Genomic DNA, 18,600 nt, shown 5'->3' with positions numbered 1-18,600 from the left:
GTTCCTGTTTGCATCCAAATGCTTCCTGTGTGTGTGCAAACCCTGTTAGTTCCTTTCACTGGCACTCTGTGTTCCCCCAAACACTTCAGGGTTTACAATGCCTAAGCCATTTATTTAAAAACAAATAATTTACCCCATGGTGAACATAGTTCTCCCCAAAGAACTGCTTCATCACATGTTTTCCAAAGTCCACGATGTTTTGCAGATGCTGTAGTATTTCCTCTGGAGTCTGGAAGACACAAATGCAGTGACTGAACTCCAAAATAACAATAAAAACCCTCCAGAACACACACACATCCTGGTCAGTGATTCAACAAAGAACTGCATTGCTGGGCTTGGCAGGTCAGTGCACACTGAAGTCAAACAGACACATCAAAGGTGCTGAATTTGTGTCCCTACTGCCACCTCAGGGCTGGGACACACAGAAAAATGGTCACAGAAGATGATTCTGCTTCAGGAGACAAAGGGGAGAGAAAGTGACAAAGATGGAAGAAGGGGAGACTGCTCAACACCTACTCTGACCATTATTCTCAAAAGAGCTCAGAGAACTCCAGCTGCCCAAAGCTGCAGAGCAAAGAGGCTTGGAGTGTTACAAAACACATCCTGGAGATTGGGAAGAGAACAGCTGCAAAGACTGAGCCATATCCCAGCCCTTGGCATGAACAGGTACAGAACTCTCCATCTGTCCCAAATCCTGCCCCACACAGGGAAAAATCTTACCCTACTGTGATTTTCTGTAATTTCATAAGGAAAGGTTTTCTGTGACACAAGATGCCAAAAGCCAGAAAGGAAACTCATGAGAACTGGAAGCAGGACAGGGACAAGTGCACAGTGAGACCTGGACACGCTCCCAGCAAAGGAGCTGCACAGCAGCAGGATCCCACTGCCTGCACTCTGCACACTCTGCCTCTCTGCAGGGCATTTTAGTGTTACCAGAGAACCTCAAAGCTGCTCTGTCCTTTTGTAACACACACACAAACCCTCTTCAAACCTCACAATAAGAGTAAGTGGAGGAAAAGAAAGTGCAACACTTGGGTACATGTTAGCAAATCAAAGGGGAAAAACGAGAGCAGGAGGAAAATATATAAACAGAGCAGAGTAAGAGGAAATAAAATACTAGAGGACAACACCCAGACACTGACATAGCCTAGAGAAAGGAGGAAAGACCACATCCAGCACTAATCACAAATGACAACAGTCCCTTCCTTAACCTACACAAACCCTGGGTGGTGAGAGGGAACATGACATCATCCCATCAGGAACAGAAATCTCAGCTCATTCCCATTCACAGATGGTTCTGGCCTGGTTTGCTGACGTACACAGCACCCCAGGTTTGTGTTTGGTTGGGGTTAACACAGACACACAGACTCTCAGACTGAGAAATAAACATCTCATTAAAATGTACTGCTGTCACTTTCACTACATGGAGAGACTCACCAATTGAAAAGATCAATACAACCATAAAATTATAAGTCAAGCTTAAGATGTCTTTTAAGAGCAAGTATATTTGATATACCTAAATGAAACAAAAAACAACTAACAGGCTACTTGGGCATCACCTTTTAACATCAAAAACCACTAAGATGAAAAGCTTTTGAAGGACCCATCATTACTGCCAGCTCACTCACCAAAACTCAAATAGGCTTTATACAATAACTTTAATTCCTTCATGAAGAAGATCACACACTAACACAGCAATATGCAATTAAGAGCACTCCCTGAGGCTGACACTTGACTTTCTATTCAAGCAATGCAAGCTCTGCAGTTACATTGAGTGTTTTTCAATCATAACAACAAGGTTACAATGCACAATAATACCAACTTGTTCAACTACTGGATTATCTAATCCCAAATTCATAATTAAACAGATAATTAAATGTACAAAGCAGTATCCAGACTTCTTTACCCTTCCCAAAGGAGTTAGGCAGAAGAGAGTGAGACCTATTTGTTCACATCTGAATTTCAGTGTGTGTATTACTAGAAAATATTTTGCTTGAACTGCTTCCTTCAGCATTGTTTACCTTGGATGACCTGTGATGTCATGCACAGACAGAACAGAACATTTCTGAACCTAACTCACTTTGTTTAAGTCAGGAATACAGATTATTCCTAAAAAAATAAACCAAAACATTTTCCCTGTCATTCTTGCTATGTGCAAGTTTATCCCAAAACTGATTCTCCAGGCTTTGTTTACTGATCTGATGCTAAAATATTTATTCTGTTCTGCTCCAAGAAAAAATGGCCCTTTAAAAAAAATCAATCACCAGAATAAGTAAATATATTCAAATTACAAAACCTTCTGTTCAGAGGGAATTGTGCATCACCAAGTCCACACACTGGAGCCAGCTCTCCCCAGAATGCAGCCCTGGAATCACATTCCAGCCCCAGTGCTGTGGAAACTGAGCAGTCACTTCCTGCCTTCCTCTGTGGCTCTCTCATACTCTGTCCATTTGTTAAATACAATTACTGTGCAACAATCTCTTTGAAGTTAAAATTAAAAAATTGGAAAACTAGCAAGGAAAAGGGGCAGGCATTCAGGGTTCTGTTTTCTTAAATAAACTCCAACAGACTGGCTTTTTACATAAAGTTGTGGTCTAGTCCTCTCCTGCTATACTGAAAGTTGAGATAAGCACTGTTTCCTTTCTTGTGGTGCTCTGGGCTCATCACTGCTCTTGTTAACACTAAACATTATTATCTTGGGCTACTACCAAAGCACAAGATACATTTTTGAAATCCTGCCAATAGAAGCAGCTCAAAAATCTACTTGAATCATACTTTTTTTTACCAGACCTTTTTTCAAGTTAAGTAGCAGCAGAAAGACCATCAAGTAACTCATACACATGCTGTGTTCACCAATTTTGCCTTCCTCTGCTTTAGCAACTTGTCCCTTGTAAAACGGGATGCTTTTCACATTTATCTCCCTGATTTAAAGCAATAAAATGCCCTTTCTAGATATTTATTTGCATTCATCCCTGTTTCTATTTTCCTAAAATGAGGCACACAGCATTCCCACAGAGCCCAATGCTTTCAGGATGTCCCTCCTCAGAACAACGTGTCCCTGCCTCACACAGCCATGGCTCAGGGCTGCTGGAACTCAGGCCATGCCCTGCATCTCCCAGGTAACACACCCTAAAGACTCCTCTCAAGGTTGAGAAAATGAAACAATTTGAACCTTGTGCCCTCTTTTCTCATTTTTCTTCCTTGGAACACTGTGTTTATGCTCCACCTTTGGTTTTTGATCATCTTTTATCCCTGTTAAAAGAAATCTAAAGTAACTCACTTCAGCTCCTTCTCAAGCAGCAAAACCTTGCTATTGTACCATGGAAGAAACTGGGAGATTGTCACAGCTAGGACACTCAGTCACTCACTGACAAGGAATTCTGTGAACATTTCATGTCTTTGCTCCCATTCCATGGCTTTTTAGCTCCTGAACTGGTGGTGAACAGCAGACCCTGACCATGGCACCAGTTGTGTGCAGCTCCTGTTCTGTCCCACCTGCCCACAGGCAGGAAAATTCCCTTCTTGCTCAGCATCCCTGAGCTCCCACAGGTGGATTTGGGACATTGACACTGAAAGCTCTGCCCTGCCCCACACAGAGCCCGTGCTATCAGCACTCACATCAGCCCAGTTACACAAGGCAACCTCAGATTTCCTCCTGTTGCCAAAGCCCCTGAAACACAGGCACATTTCAAAACAGCCATTTGTTCTCACCCCTGCCAGCCACAGCTCTTTCACAGGTTTCTTGTTTCTCCTCACCCTGGCTATTAGCTTACCCAAGGGCATTCAGGACAGGTTTAAATCTTACCTTGTTCTGGTTGGGAGGGGACTTCAGGAACCGTAGCACCACACAGCGCTGAGGAAAACAGCAAAGAACAGGGATTCATTAGCATCTATTAACACCACCATTGTCTGACTCCCCAGTGCACCCCTCTGAGAAATTAAGGGGAAAAACCAAACAGAAAAGCACATTTTAGATGGTTATTTCACTCACCTTGAAATCAAATCCACCAGCTGAAATCAAACCCAGCAATGCCTGCTGCCAGCTCTGCCACCAGCTGAACGAGGCAGCCACTCTGCATTCCCAGTCACTGAGCACAGCAGGGAAATGTTCCCTCAGCTCACAGCACTGCCCTGGAAGTCTGGGAAAGCTCACATGGAGCCACAAACCCCCCCACCCTGGTATTTGTGCACCAAAGCTCCCCAAAAGGGACACAAGGCCCATTGCACTCACAGCATCAGCAGAGCATTACAAATTATTAAGGACACACAAGTTACCAGCAGCAGCTACACAGCTGAACTTAACCCTAAGCTACACCCTGCTGGGGAGTAAATATCTAACACAGGAACAAATACAGCAGGTGTCCAAATATTTTACCTTAAAACCATAGAAAAACTCCCTAATTTTTTGTAATTTTTACAATTGTTATCAGTTTTGTAACAATTCAAAAAGCTTGACATGTTACAAATTAAAATCAAAGTCTGACACGGTGTTAAGGCACCTGCAGCCTTAAAAGGCAACACAGAGCCCTGCCTCTGGTCTGCCTGAATAGCTGATATTAGAGATATTTACTTCCACTGTAAATATGGATGCAGTTCAGCCTATCCAGGTACACTGGGTACAACACCAACAACTGGGCACCACAGAAGGTAGAGACAAACTCTGTTTTCCAGAGTTACCTCTCAGCCAGTCTGTCTCCATTTGGGCCTTCCCAATATACTCCAAAAAGGATTAAATCCATTTAAAGCACTCCCACAGAAGTACATTCAGATTTGCTGACAAAGACAATGCAGACAAAATGTCTGCTTTATGGAATCCAAGCTTTTTCCCTTCTAAATGATTTGCCATTAAAAAACTCCCCATAGCATGACAGCACCAGATCTGTTCCATGTTCCAGAGCTGAAAGCTGTTTCTGCAAGGGCTGAGGGACAGAGCTGCAGATATCTTTAATTACTAACATGGAGAGAAAGAGGAAACAAGCAAAACTAATGACAATGTGGCATCCAAAACAATAACAAAACTGGGTCCAGGTTCAGACACTGCCACTGAAAGCCAGACAAGGCCCCTTCCAGATCTATGAGGCCTCACACCAGCACAACATCTGGAAAACACTCTTACATGAAAGGATACTTTGCTGTTAATTTGATTTGTGCTGCAAGATGAGTGCCCCAAGAGCAAAGGAGATGCCACCAGAGTGGGAATCACAGTCCCCTGGATTGGACAAGGTGCTGGTGACACTTCCTCTGCTCTGTCATGATGAGCACAGGCCTGGTGAGCCCGTGGCTCTGTGGGCAGTGTGTTATTCTTACAGTGTTCCAACCACCTGGGCCTCTTGCTTTAATTATTCATTGGTAAGTGGATCAGTGATGGAGTGATCTGATTATCACTTCTAATCCATTGAGAAACATGATTCTGTAATCTTTCAAGGCTAGTGTAGATATTTATCTTTTAATCAGTTCCCAGCCATGATTCCAAGCAGTGCTCTGGAAAACCTGACTCAGGACAGTATTTGTTCATCAGCAAGTTATTTCTGATTTGGCAAAATGACCAAAATTACATATGGCAAAAGAAGAACATGTTGCTGGCCTACAGATGTCAAAAGGAAACACAGCACTGTTCAAACAAACTTCACAGATGCACTTAGACCAGCCAGCCCAGGCTACATTGCAGTAAGACTATTAGATGGTTAGAGGAAATAAAAAAACAAAACCATCACCAAACAAACAAAAACCCACCCCAAAACCAAACATCAAAAAACCCTCCAAGCACTTCTTTCCCATTTTGAGGCAAGTTTCCAGCCAGCTACATCCCTTTGTGCATTTCAATAGCAGTTCCACAGCACCAAGGTTAATCCATCAGATGCCACAGGTGCCAACAGCTTCAGAAGTATCACCACCAAAAATATTGGCCCACGTTTCTCATGCTATTGCATTTCTGATTCACTTGGCTGATTCTTTACTTGGAAATACTGTGGGTGGTTGTTGCCATGAGGTTTTTTTGTCAGTTATCTTAAAATGCCTTAAATTTTTTTTATATTTACAGATTGAACATCAAATATGTGCCATACTTATCTGCATGCACCAGAATGACCCAAATTCCAAAGGATCTCTGAGGAGGCTGCCACTGCTCCTCAGCACTTTGAGAATCAGCTCAACTAGATCCTAATGCTCCCTGCATTTCCTTCTCCTGGAACAGTGGAAGGGCTCACAGAGGCACCTGGCACCAGCAGAGCATTCAGTGAGCTGGGTAACAGCCCCAGAGAGAGAAAAAGATGAAAAAAGCAGGCTGCAAGCAAAGGAGAAAAAAAGAAACAGTGCATGGATGTAGGCAAATCTAACACATACAACATTAAAAGGCTTCATATCTTATGATGTAAGATAAGTTAGAAAAATGATGAATTCAAAGGAAGAATTCTCTACAATTTTTTTTTAATCCCTGCATATGTTCAGTCTCCATTTAGTGACAAAAGACTAAAAATAATCCCCCCATCAGAACATCACACACTGCAGCTCTCACTCTCAAATAAGGAATTTAAGGACAAGTCTCACATGGGAGCAGAGCAGCCTGATGGCAGATAACAATGTTCTCAGTGGCTCCGGGCCCTACTAGGCTACAACAACAACAACCCTTCCCGATTGTTATGGAAAACTGAAAACAAACATTAGCAACGAAGATACAAAACTTGTGTCTCTAAAACACATCCACAAGGCTGGGGCTGAGGTGATGTAAGCAGAGGTGTTGGGGCAGCTCCATCCCAGACCACAGCGTTTGGAGTTCCAGCCCCACCAAGAAAGGAAACCCCTCTTTAACACCCATCAGAGAACAATTGTTGGGGTTAGAGTGGAACCGAGTTAAGGACTGCCAATGAGGAGAGGAGGAGCTGTGAAAATGCTCCAGATCAGTGGCACCCACAGCTCTTGTCCTCCTGTGTCCTGGGCCTGGCCCCCAAAAGCTCACCTGTAAAAATTTTTATTCTCTAGAGCAGTTACTACAGCTATTATATGAATCTTACCCAATAAAATCTAAAAAATAAAGTAATCCTCGGTAGCTCGGCCAAAATATGACTGGAATCAATCCAGGTACTTTGGATTAGGCAGCAGAATTATGAAACCAGGATAAAAGCTTACATTTGTTTCTTTACAGCTTGGTGTTGGATAATGACCTTATTCTGTGACCTCACTAACATAAAATGCAGGCCTCCTGAACTGGAGGGTTTTGAAAAGTTAAACACAACTGGGGCAAATCTTTAATCTTGATATTCCCCCTCAGGGAACAACCTCGTGTGCGTCATGGTTTTTTTCAGGTCTCTTGCTACATGAGTAACAAAAATCTAGATAAGAGTTGGTGGCAGTGAAAGAAATGGGAAAAATTAAAATTAGCTCAACTGCTGATAAAAGTGCTCAGATATACAGAAAGATGTGGATTTTCCCTCTGCTCACTCAGGTTTAGAATAAGTTTCTGTACAAAAACACAAAGAATTGGCCTGTCCAAACACAAAGCCTGGGAAACATCAGCTGCTCCTTCTCCAAATAAGCAGGTTCACGTCATTTGTTATGACTCTGTTATTATTCTGAGCAGATCACATTAACTGCTTTTGTCTGGAGGCACAGCCCTACTCTGACATCTCTTTCCCAACTGGAAAAGATTCTCATCTCCTCCATTCCCAGCTTGGGCTCACAAATGCAAGATCCACTGGGAGAGAACAGGACTCTGAGATGCAACTTTTTAATTCCCAAAAGGAACTGCACCCCCTTCCCACAGCCATCATCCCCCTCACTCCACAACACCTCATAAATTCTGGCATCTAAAAACTCACCAGTGTTTTTGCAGGCTCTGTTTGCAATTTCACGTGACAAAGTTACCTACCTGCTGCTTAAAAAGGCCCAAAATAGAGAAACAGAGTAACTAAACCCATCTTTCTTAAAAAGTTGTGCATGTTAAAGTCACAAGTTTCCAATTATAAACAAGGTGTGAAACACTCTCCAAGACTGGTAACAAATCTTCTCTACAATTCTTACTCTGCTATTTTTTGCAACTAATTTCACACACCACCACCAGCCACTGCCAAAGGAGATGAAGATACAAAGTCAAACACTTTTGGAGAAAATAGTGTCTGTGAAGGCTCTGAATCTCTTTATACCTGGTTATTGAATTCACTGTTTTGCTGACCCTGAAGAGCTACCAACAACTTACCAAACTCAGCTCCAAGGATGCCAGAGCTGCCCCTGTGCTTATCCAGTGCCACCCAATCACTGAGGGTTTACAGCAACCTGCAGCAATGGCACCTACAGAAAGCACATTCTGATTGTCAGCCCCAGGGAGGGAGGCAAACTGAACACAGTGATAAGCAAATATTGATTATTGACAGTTCCAAGGGTGCTCAACATGAACTATGGAATTGTTTAGCTGATATTAAGCAATTCCTGCAGTGGCACACTGCAGCTGCATGCACTATTTCCCAAGGAAAAAAATTATTCTGACTTTTTAAATTCCACAACCCCTTCAATTCCAATTCCAGTTTCAGGGCTTTGAACAGAAAACAATGGTTTTCTATTCAGAAAATGCAACTTCTGGGAAGGAGAAAAATGGACAAAGAAGTGTTATCTTCACATCTCAGAAAAGCCAGTGACAGGGAGAGTTTGTCCTTCTGAGGAATGGTGGAACTCAGTGGAAACATGCCCACCAGAGTGCCAAGGCACTTCAGCCAAAGTTCACCTTCATGGCACTCAACACAAGACATTTTTAAAGGTCTCTCCATCCAGGGTCAGTGTGCTGTGCAGTGTGAAGGGTTATGAGAGATGGAAACAAACTAAGAACTAGAAAATTTTGCAGCTTTTGAATGAAATACACTGGTAGCATCATGCACAATTGTTTTCCAACTCAGTTTTGTTCTACACAAGGTGGATAAGATCACACAAAACAAAGTGAGGAAAGCTCCATTTCCTGCCAGTATGGAGGAAGTTTAGCAATTGCTCACACATAGTGCAAAGAAGCATTCAGAAATAGGAACAATACTCTTTTATTTAGCACAGGAGTCCTTGAAGAACAATGGTTTTATTTCTTAACATGAATAAAGGATTTCTGGCATGGCATCTGGCTTTACACCATTCAATATGGCAAACCCTTATTTGAAAGCAAACCCCCCATGACACTTGTTTTCTTTAGCACACAGCTCACAGCTTGCATCAGAATTCAGGTGCTCATTACAATTTATTTTCCTGCTTGGTTATAATCTTGATTCCCATGAGAGCCAAGCACTACCTCAGGTTTCACTTTATAGCTAAGCCTCTGTAACCTTGCAATGCACAGATGGTACCAATTCTGAGAGAATTTCATGATTGCACTCTGCAAGAGTGAGAAGGAAATGTCTGCCCTTCAGCCACAGCAGCTAATCAGAGCACCTGAAGTGATATCAAGTGATGCACCACTGCTATGAGGTGCAAACACATCCCAGAGAGAGAGCAGGATGAATAAACCCATTGATGCCTGACCCTCAGTGTGCACTGGCACATGGAAACAAGGAAAAATGCTCCTTAACATTTAAAAGCACATGAAATGCCTCATCCATCTGTCAGACAGGTGAGTTGTAGCAATCAGAACACAAAAACACACCCTGAGCTCCCTCCCTTTCAGCTGCTCTGAAGGCCCCTCTATCAGCAGCACACTCACCCCAGCTCTAAGCTGCCAAGTCATCTGATGGCATGCAGGGGAAAGCAGGCATTCCAGGAAATTAGGAATGGGGGCAGGAAATACAGAGTCAAACAGTAAAAGGGATTAGAATGGAGTTAAATAATTAAATGGACAGTTAGAACAAGTGAATAATCCTCAGCATCCAGAACAAGGCAAGCAGAAGGCACCTAAGCCACCTTGTGCTCATGCAGAACCCAGTGACTGCTCCTTCCCAGAAAAAGCAGGACAGGGGGGACACTTGAAGGGGGTCAGGACACCTCCCTGACACTTTATTCCATGTGACAGACACATCCACTGAAAGGCTGGCAGGGAGGAAGCACCAAAAGAGTGAATAAAGCAGGCTCAGACTGAGCACTCCTACACAGCTTTGGGTCAGCCAGGCTGCTTTGCCCAACCCAAGCCACTGTCAGTGAGGGCAGACACAGAAAAGGCACAGAAACTCCAGCACTGCATTGCAAGCACTTGCTACAGACACAAAAGAAATATTTTTGAGACAACAACTTGATCTCAACTGCAAAAGGAACTCATTCAAGTTTGAGCCAGCACTGAATCCAACCAGAAAAAACCAGGATCATTTTTAATCAAGGCTAATGACCTCCTGAGTTTGACTGCAAGACTGGGATTGGTTTTACATTTTAATGATATAGCCTTCAGCATTCTCAAAATCACACCCAAAAAAAGGAAAAAAATTGACCCACAGTAGAGTTGAATTTCCAAAGAAGGTCACCAAAAGACAAGTCTGCTCCAACACTCATCATTAGCAAAAGAGAGCACCTCTGAAATAAATCAGTATTCTGCAGGGAGGAGAGATGTGCTGCTGCTGCAGGTAAATGATTGCTGTCATTTGGGATCAGTGCTGGAGCACAGCTTCTGTCTCCCATCTCCATCCACACTCAGGCTGTGCTGCCCCATCTGCATCTACAAAACTGAAGGCACTCTCACAAGAAAAGTTTTAGTTGCTGCTTTTCTGCTCTCTCTCCTCTCCACATGCAGCCCTGCCACCCAGTGCCACCTTCCCTGGCACTCCATGGAAGGCACTGAGCCACTCTGCATTCAGAGCATCCTTGCACTGCAGAAACCTGGGAAACACAAGAAAAATTTACATTTAACCACTGGTACAATATTGAATTGAAATCCTGATACAGAATTAAAATTCCTTGATGTTGACTCAATCTAATAACTTTGGAGAAGTGTGTGTCAATAAAAAGCTTCACAGCTAATTCACAGAACTGGAAGTACTTTCAACTTTTAATTCTTTGTTTACAGTAAAACCTTTGTAGATTGTACTCAAGTAGAGTTAGGTCAATTAGTTATGGCATCCACAGTCACATTGTACCTGTTTAGCCAAAGAATTAAACACAAACAAATACAAAACTGTCTTGTTTCTCATCCACTGACCATAGATGTGCATGTAAATATCAATTAGCCAAGGTCAATGCAAGGAATCCAACAGTTTAATGCAGGTGTCACAAAGGTTCCCAAATTCCACCTCAAACTGGTGACTGCCCTCTGTTCATAAAAACCTCATTGTTGTTCCCAGCAGGACAGGCAGCTCTTCCTCTCTTTTCACTGATTACACACTTGGCTTTTTCAACTGGTTTTCATGCTGCTTCAGTCAATTTGGGCAGAAGCTCCTCCACTTGTTTGCAATAAGTAAATAAAATGCTAAAAAATCAGCTAAGAAAGAAGGACTATTCCCTTCAGTCATCAAACTGTCCTCCTGTCCTTTGTCTAAGCAGGCAAAAGGGGTGCAGGTGTGGGGGTTTTGTTAAACACTGTTTTGTTAGACACTGCTGAGATATGCACACACCCAAAAAAACAACAACGCTGGAGAGTCCAGGTCAAAGAAATGCCCTATGGAATTAAAAAATAACAAACAAAAACCAAACATCAAACAGAAGAGACAGAAAATTCTACAGGATCAGATGCAGAACTCCTCCCTACATTACATGATTGCCAAATGCATCAGAAGCAGGAATCAGCACAGGTTTGGAATGTAAACACCAGAATCTCATCAAGGAGACAAAGATGTTTAAGTTCAAGTCTTACCATAACTGTGCCTCTCCCAATTAGTCAAATTAAAATGCAATAAATACAAGTTGCATTTTACTCTTTCTGTAAAAGAACCAAGAGACTAGAATGTAGCCATGTTTAATCAGAGCAAAATTCAGAGAGGCCATTATTAATAAACTATTGTATTTATATCCACAGGAACAGCAAAATTTCCCTAACTGAAGATTCTTTAATACAGAAATAATCAGCCTGTTCTATATTTTCATGAAATCAAGACATTTATAGATATTAATGAAAAGAAAAAACAATCAGAACACAACTGAACAGGAAACAGAACACAACTGAAAAAAAAATTGCTTTCTAGTCAGGGATCTGGAATTTTTCAGGAACAATTCAGAAGTTTGGGGGGGCATCAGTACTTACACAAACTCCAATAGCACAAAACAGACTCAGGCAGCTCCACACAGAAAAACAAGAGAAGAAACAGGCCACACGAGTTTTGGGCCTTGTACAAAATGACATCATCACAAAAAGCACCTTAAGAAGATTCCCTCAATGACAGCAAGCAATGATCAGCATCATCCCTTTCTGCCAAACAAGAGCAGAGGAAAGCTGCACATAATGAAGTCATTCCAACCAGAAGCTTTTGACTCTTTCAGCAACATCCTCCTGTCTAAACACACAATCCTGTCCTCTCCTCAATCAGCTCATTGCAACAGAACTGAACTTGTCATTACTCTGATAAACAAAACAACACAGAAAAACTCCTTCATAATGCAAAGGCATTATGAGGAACAATTATCTATTATCTACCCTGATTGGACACAAATCCCTTTCTCAGAGTTATTGCAAAGTCCCAAATCCCTCTCTGCAGACAGTGACCCCCTGCCCTGCTGTGCAGCCATCACAATGCAGGTGCCAGCAGAAGCAGCTGCACACGCAGTGAGAGCAGAGGCTGCTGCTAAAACACCAGATCCCTTCTCTCCCTGCTCCTCTGCAGGCCCCTGTGCAGCCAGCACAAGGACTGGGAAGGATTCTAAAGCAGCACTGGACATCCTGCATCTTCACCACAGGTCCTGAAGGGAAAATAAATATCACAAAGAGACATATTATTTGTCTAATACAGGCACAAATTTGAGAATCTTCTGTGAGCTTCACTACCTGCCTTGACTCCCTCATCCAGACTCCTCAGCTGCTTCCCTCACCTTCTCCATCTCCTCTCCTTTCCCCACCTGTAAGCTCACAGATGCTGTGGAGATGGTTCATGTTTTTCTAATTAAGTCCTGTACCAAAACCCAAAGAAATCTGCTGGAGCTGCAAACATTCCAAGACACAAAGCAGATGAACACTAACAATCCAGGCATCTGAAGCCATAAACCACAACCTTTTGCAACAGCATGACAAGGCTGTTCTAGACCATCTCACTGAATAAAAACCAAGCTGGGGGGAAAAGCCTCCTACTTTCCACCTCCCCATACTCACCCTGAAACACAAGTTTAATGTTCAAATGTATTTCAAAATGAGGGGTTTGGTTAGCACAATATCCCAACACACAAGAAGTAAAAGAGAGGCCAGGAGGAATGTACATCCTCCATGTCACACAGCAGCTACTGCAGACCACCAGCACAAGGAAATCCAAGTTATTACTCCTAGAGCTGCTTACACTACTTTCTACAAACATCTCCTGAAGCCTTCTGAAATGAAGTGTTAAGTGTTCCATAAGAGCAAGCAACTGACCCAAGTGCAGAACCCCAGAGGAGGATTTCCAGCTCTGATCTGTGCTGCAGAAAGACACAACAGCTAACCAGGAGATAACAGCCCTGCAGCAGCTCCTCTGAACCCTCTCTGCTGCCCGTGAGGAGGGAGGAGGAGGGAAAGCACTGCTTTGCTCTCTTTCTAATAAAATCTGAAGCCAAATCTGAAGCAGAAGGAGTGACTCTCCACTAAAAAACTCTGTGAAAAAGAAACCTCCTCTCTAAAGCACCTGGATGGCTGTGATGGTGCTTGGTTGAGGGTTTGTGGAGCTGTATCTGTATCTGTCCTGCAGCACACGTGTCTCACCAACACCTCACAGTCACCAGCTGTATTTCACACTAGAATCATGAGGCAGCAAAGTTGTCTGATCATTCTAGCACTTCAGCAGACTGCAAGACTACACAAAGGCCTTTTGACCACAACTCAGTTTCAATTTGAATTCATTCATTCACAGCTTCAATAAAAACCAAAAGGAAAAGCCTGACTACCAGAGACATTTATACCATAGTTCTGTACATCCTCTGGAACTTCAGAGTCTCCAGAACTGAAACTTTAAAAACTCATGAAAGCAGAAGTTTGAGTGCTCATCAAGCAAACTAGCACAGAGCTCCAGTGATAACAATGGGAACTGGAAATGCTGGGCAGGCATTCCATCTTCCCTCCCCAGATCACTGCCTAAATGCTGCCAAACTAATTAAAGCAACTCTGTAAAGCCCCCACTGTAAGAAGAGATGCATTGAACAGCCCCTGGCGTGCCTCAGGATCCTCATCCTGCACTGCAGGGACAGGGAGCAGAGATGCACTTGCAGTGATTTCAGCACACAGTGACAATCCTGTCACTGTTACACCGTGACACTCCTGTCACTGTTACACCCTGCAGGATTAATAACCAGCAAGAGGAAAAAGCACAGAGAGCACTGACAGCACTTTCATGGAAAGAGCAGAGCCCGTTCCATAGGATGCCAGCACATCCCAGTGCCAGACAAAGCTGGGAAGTGGCTGCGTGTCGCCGGTGTCCAGGCCCTGTCAGCTCCTGCCAGCAGAGCTGTGTGCTGGCCATGTGACTTTTCCATGACCAACTTTTTCATTTGGTACTCTCTGGATTAACAATGCCTTACATTCATGTCTTAAAGGGCACCTACAGGGAATGGAGCAACCCCAGGAACTGAGCAGAGCCCTAAGCCCAGGAGAGCTCCCTGTGACAGCACAGGCCCCACAGCCCTGCCTGTCCATGCCCAGGAACTGAGCAGAGCCCTAAGCCCAGGAGAGCTCCCTGTGACAGCACAGGCCCCACAGCCCTGCCTGTCCATGCCCAGCAGAGCTCCCTGTGACAGCACAGACCCACAGCCCTGCCTGTCCATGCCCAGGAGAGCTCCCTGTGACAGCACAGACCCACAGCCCTGCCTGTCCATGCACAGCAGAGCTCCCTGTGACAGCACAGACCCACAGCCCTGCCTGTCCATGCACAGCAGAGCTCCCTGTGACAGCACAGACCCACAGCCCTGCCTGTCCCTGCCCAGAGAGCTCCCTGTGACAGCACAGACCCACAGCCCTGCCTGTCCATGCCCAGAGAGCTCCCTGTGACAGCACAGACCCACAGCCCTGCCTGTCCATGCCCAGGCCAGCACAGCCCCACAGGCTGCAGCAGGAGGCTCCAGCCAGGCTGCCCACCCAGCCCACCCTGCTGTTCTCAGCTCCAAGGCACGGGGCACAGAGCAGCAGCTCAAACACAACAGCCCAGATCTCGTTTCAGGACAGGCCAAGCAGCTCATGCCCTCTTCTCCAAAAGGACAGGGATTCACTTTTTTTGTTGTAGTTTAAAAAGTAAAACTTCTCAAATTTTCCAAAAGCAAGGAAGAGAGGCTTAGACACAGAGAGGCAGGGAGCAGCTTTCTCTCCACATTTCAAAACACCACATCAGAACATGGGAACCACAAGCACATGCACAGCTCCAGTCTGGCCTCTCACTCGTATCTGAGCATCCATTCACGTCTCTCCCACCACCACCAAATCCCTGGCCCTTCCTCCTGCACTGATACACAAAAAACATGAACTGGGAAGCTACAGGATGAAGTGAGAACAGTCAAAATGCCTTAGCTGTGCTGCTGATCCCTCCACACTGGTGATCACCAGCACGATGATTAATGGGGCAAGCATATCCTGTTCCTAAGAGACACAAAGTTACAATTAACATCTAAATAGTATTTATAGGCTTCAGGTTTACCAGACCTTGTCATCAATAGACACAAAGATCCAAAATGTAAGCTCTCCTGTTTCAAGGTTGTCTATAAAGGAAAAAATGTATCTATTTCACTTTCACTCTAACTTTATAAAGTTTTAGCATCTTGTTAAAAAGAGAATTGGCACGCTCAGCAGCTATTCTGAATCACTGGCTGACTTCCTCACTTTCCACATCTTTAAAGATAATCACAATTACATCACTAATAATCCATTATTTATCCTGGTTCCCGTCATCCAGTGACTGAGAAGTTTCTACACTGCCTTTTTCAAAGTTCAATGTGACAGGAAACAAAATCACACATGTTCTTCTTCCACAAAAATTGCTTATAAACAGTGTTTGATATAAAGAAAAAGAGGGAGAAAAAGCCAGAGCCACAGAAGTGCCCTCCTAAAGTTTGGAGAGCACCACAAGATTTCTAGCATTTTCTCAGGCTTGGTATTTGTTAATATTTTACATCTAATTCATACTTATAACACAGAAAACAGACATTAAAATAATCCATCCTTTACAGTCATTCATTTAGACATAATTTTAAAAAATTATTTTCAAGATTCAACTCTTATTATAGATCTTTTTCTACAAAAATCCTACATTTCAACATTCCGGTTTTGCTGAGTTTTGATCTATGAGTCATCAAGAACATTCTGTGGCAAATCCATACCAGCTTTTAAACTAAAATACAAATACATCTTTAAAGCACAAACACGGCCACAGGCACTTTTTAGAAAAGGAATAAACTCCTTTAAGGGCCATGTATTCCATTGTATTAAGTAAATAATGCACATGTAAGGGGGGCACGCATACACTGTCAGCATAAACTGACACAGAGTCTGCTCGATTGGATTCAGCTTTGTTTAATCATTACTGCTTCAAGTGCTGAATCTATTTTACTGGTATTTTTTTAATAAACTACACCTCCATCCCTCTCCCACCCAAAAAAAAAACCCAGACAAAAAGGGGGAAAAAAATCAACAAAACAAAAAACCAGCCCAACAGGTACAGGGGAGAATGGGGATGAAGTGCCCGGCGGGGTCACGGCACGGCAGCTCCGTGGCAAAGCCAAAAACCTCAATGAGAGTCGGAGCCCGGCCCAGCACTGCAGCGAGGGCTCAAACTCCTCACCGAGCCACAGTCGGTGACAAAGGGAAAAACACGCCTTCAGCAGCTCGCTTTCTCCTGTCACATCACCCACACCCGGGAATGATGGTGGAAAAGGCGAATTTTTAGCACTTTTCCCCACAGCTCCCATCTCCAGGCGGCAGCTGCCCGGCCACCGGCTGCTCTCGCTCCCATCCTTGCTGGCCGTGACGGAGGGCCCGGGGAAACGCCGGCTCATCCTCCCCACGGGACGGGCCCGATCTCCGCGGGACAGAAAACTGCTCCGGCAAAGAAAGCAGCGAGGGCGGGCGCCGGGGCCGAGCGGCCGCTCCCGCCGGGCCGCCCCCCTCACGCGGCCCCGGCTCGGGGCTGCCCCGTACCTGGCAGTGTGAGACGACGAGGCTCTGGTTGCCTTCCCCGTGGTACTTCCATTCATTCTCATCCATCTTCTCCACTTCCATGCCCGGCCCGGGCCGCGCGGAGGGCAGGAGCAGCCGCCGGCCCCGCCGCCTCACGCCGCCACCATCGCGGCTGCGCCGCCCGCCCTCGGCCGCGGGAAGTCCCGCCCGCCGCGGGCGCCATCTTGGAGCCGGGCAGCGCCGCCGGGGCCGCCATGGCGGGGCCGGGCAGCGCCGCCGGGGCAGCGGGAGCCCTCAGGCGCCGCCCGGGCAGGACCGGCGGCGGAAAATCATCTTCTGCCTCCGGGAACGGCCGGTCAAAGGAGGGCATGGTCCCGCTCTGCTCTGCAGGGCTCTCACCTCTACCTGTGTGTAGTTTTGGGCACCACACTGTAAAAAAACGGACTAAGTTGTTGGAGAGCATCCTAAGGATGCAGAAAGACCGGGAGGGAAAGGCTTATGAGGAACAGCTGAGGGCACTTGGTTTGTTCAGCCTGGAGAGAGACCCCATCTTTGTCAGGAACCCACCCAGAGCAGGGTCGGGCACTGAGCAGCGTCCCTCGGTCACAGCCCCGAGCTGACAGAGCTCCGGCAGAGTTCGGACCCTGCTCTCAGGGGCAGGGTGGGATTTTGGGCTGTCCAGGAGCTGGACTCTGCTCCCGATGGGTCCCTCCAGCTCCGAGCGTTCTGCGGTGTGGGGTGCACACACAACGTGCTCACTGTGGGGAAGATGAGCTGGGGCAGAGGCTCTGTGCATGGTCCAACATCCAACACAGGGCAGGATTTGAGCCCTTTGGGATTGCATTTCACAGAACCAATTAGGCTGGAAAAGACCTCCAAGACCATCAAGTCCAACTTACAACCAGTCACCGCCTTTAAACCCGACACTAAGTGCCACATCCAGTCTTTCCTTATACACGTCCAGTGACTCCAGCATCCCCCTGGGCAGTCCCTTCCATGTCTGTTCAGCCACAGTTTCCAGTCACGCTGGTTTGAGTTTTACAGATGTTTTCTCTTGCAGTCAAGTGTCTGTTTAATTAGCCTTGTGCTCCAATATACCAAGTCATTCAAATACCCAATGTTAGAAGCAGAAAGATGAACATCTGTGTAACATTCTTTAAAAATTAAACACTAAGCTGTTTTCCCAAGTATGAATATACACATACATGATTTACAATAAATAGAAAACAATTAAAGATCCAAACTCCCTATCACAAGCACAGGATTAAATTTTTGAACCCTTAATCCAGTAATTTTTATGACTATGAGTTTTGACCACAAGCAGTGAAACTTTACCCTTCAATGACCATTTTAAAACAATCCCTAAGGGCTCTCTGAAATTCCCTCTTTTCTTTCCTGTGTCCTCACAAGGCTCTTCATGACAGGGGCCAGGCTGGCACAAAAAG

The 18,600-nt window shown here is 44.9% G+C and overlaps 1 protein-coding gene across 1 annotated transcript in view; it reads right to left on the bottom strand.

Annotated features, from left to right (window-relative positions):
- Nucleotides 1-17,311, bottom strand: part of IPPK (inositol-pentakisphosphate 2-kinase) — a 30,226-nt gene extending 12,915 nt beyond the window's left edge. Inside the window, exons 1-3 of the mRNA XM_058031946.1 lie at nt 17,177-17,311; nt 3,806-3,853; nt 134-229 (exon numbers count right to left, since the gene is read on the bottom strand). Of these exons, the coding sequence (XP_057887929.1) occupies nt 134-229; nt 3,806-3,853; nt 17,177-17,257 (225 nt within the window). The 5' untranslated portion in view covers nt 17,258-17,311. The remainder of the gene's footprint in view (nt 1-133; nt 230-3,805; nt 3,854-17,176) is intronic.
- Between the last annotated feature and the right edge of the window lie 1,289 nt (nt 17,312-18,600).

The sequence above is a fragment of the Melospiza georgiana genome, chromosome 11 (assembly GCF_028018845.1).
Source record: "Melospiza georgiana isolate bMelGeo1 chromosome 11, bMelGeo1.pri, whole genome shotgun sequence".
NCBI lineage: Eukaryota > Metazoa > Chordata > Aves > Passeriformes > Passerellidae > Melospiza > Melospiza georgiana.
The sequence above is the reverse complement of the archived record's forward strand: the minus strand, read 5'-3'. Positions and strand labels throughout refer to the sequence as shown.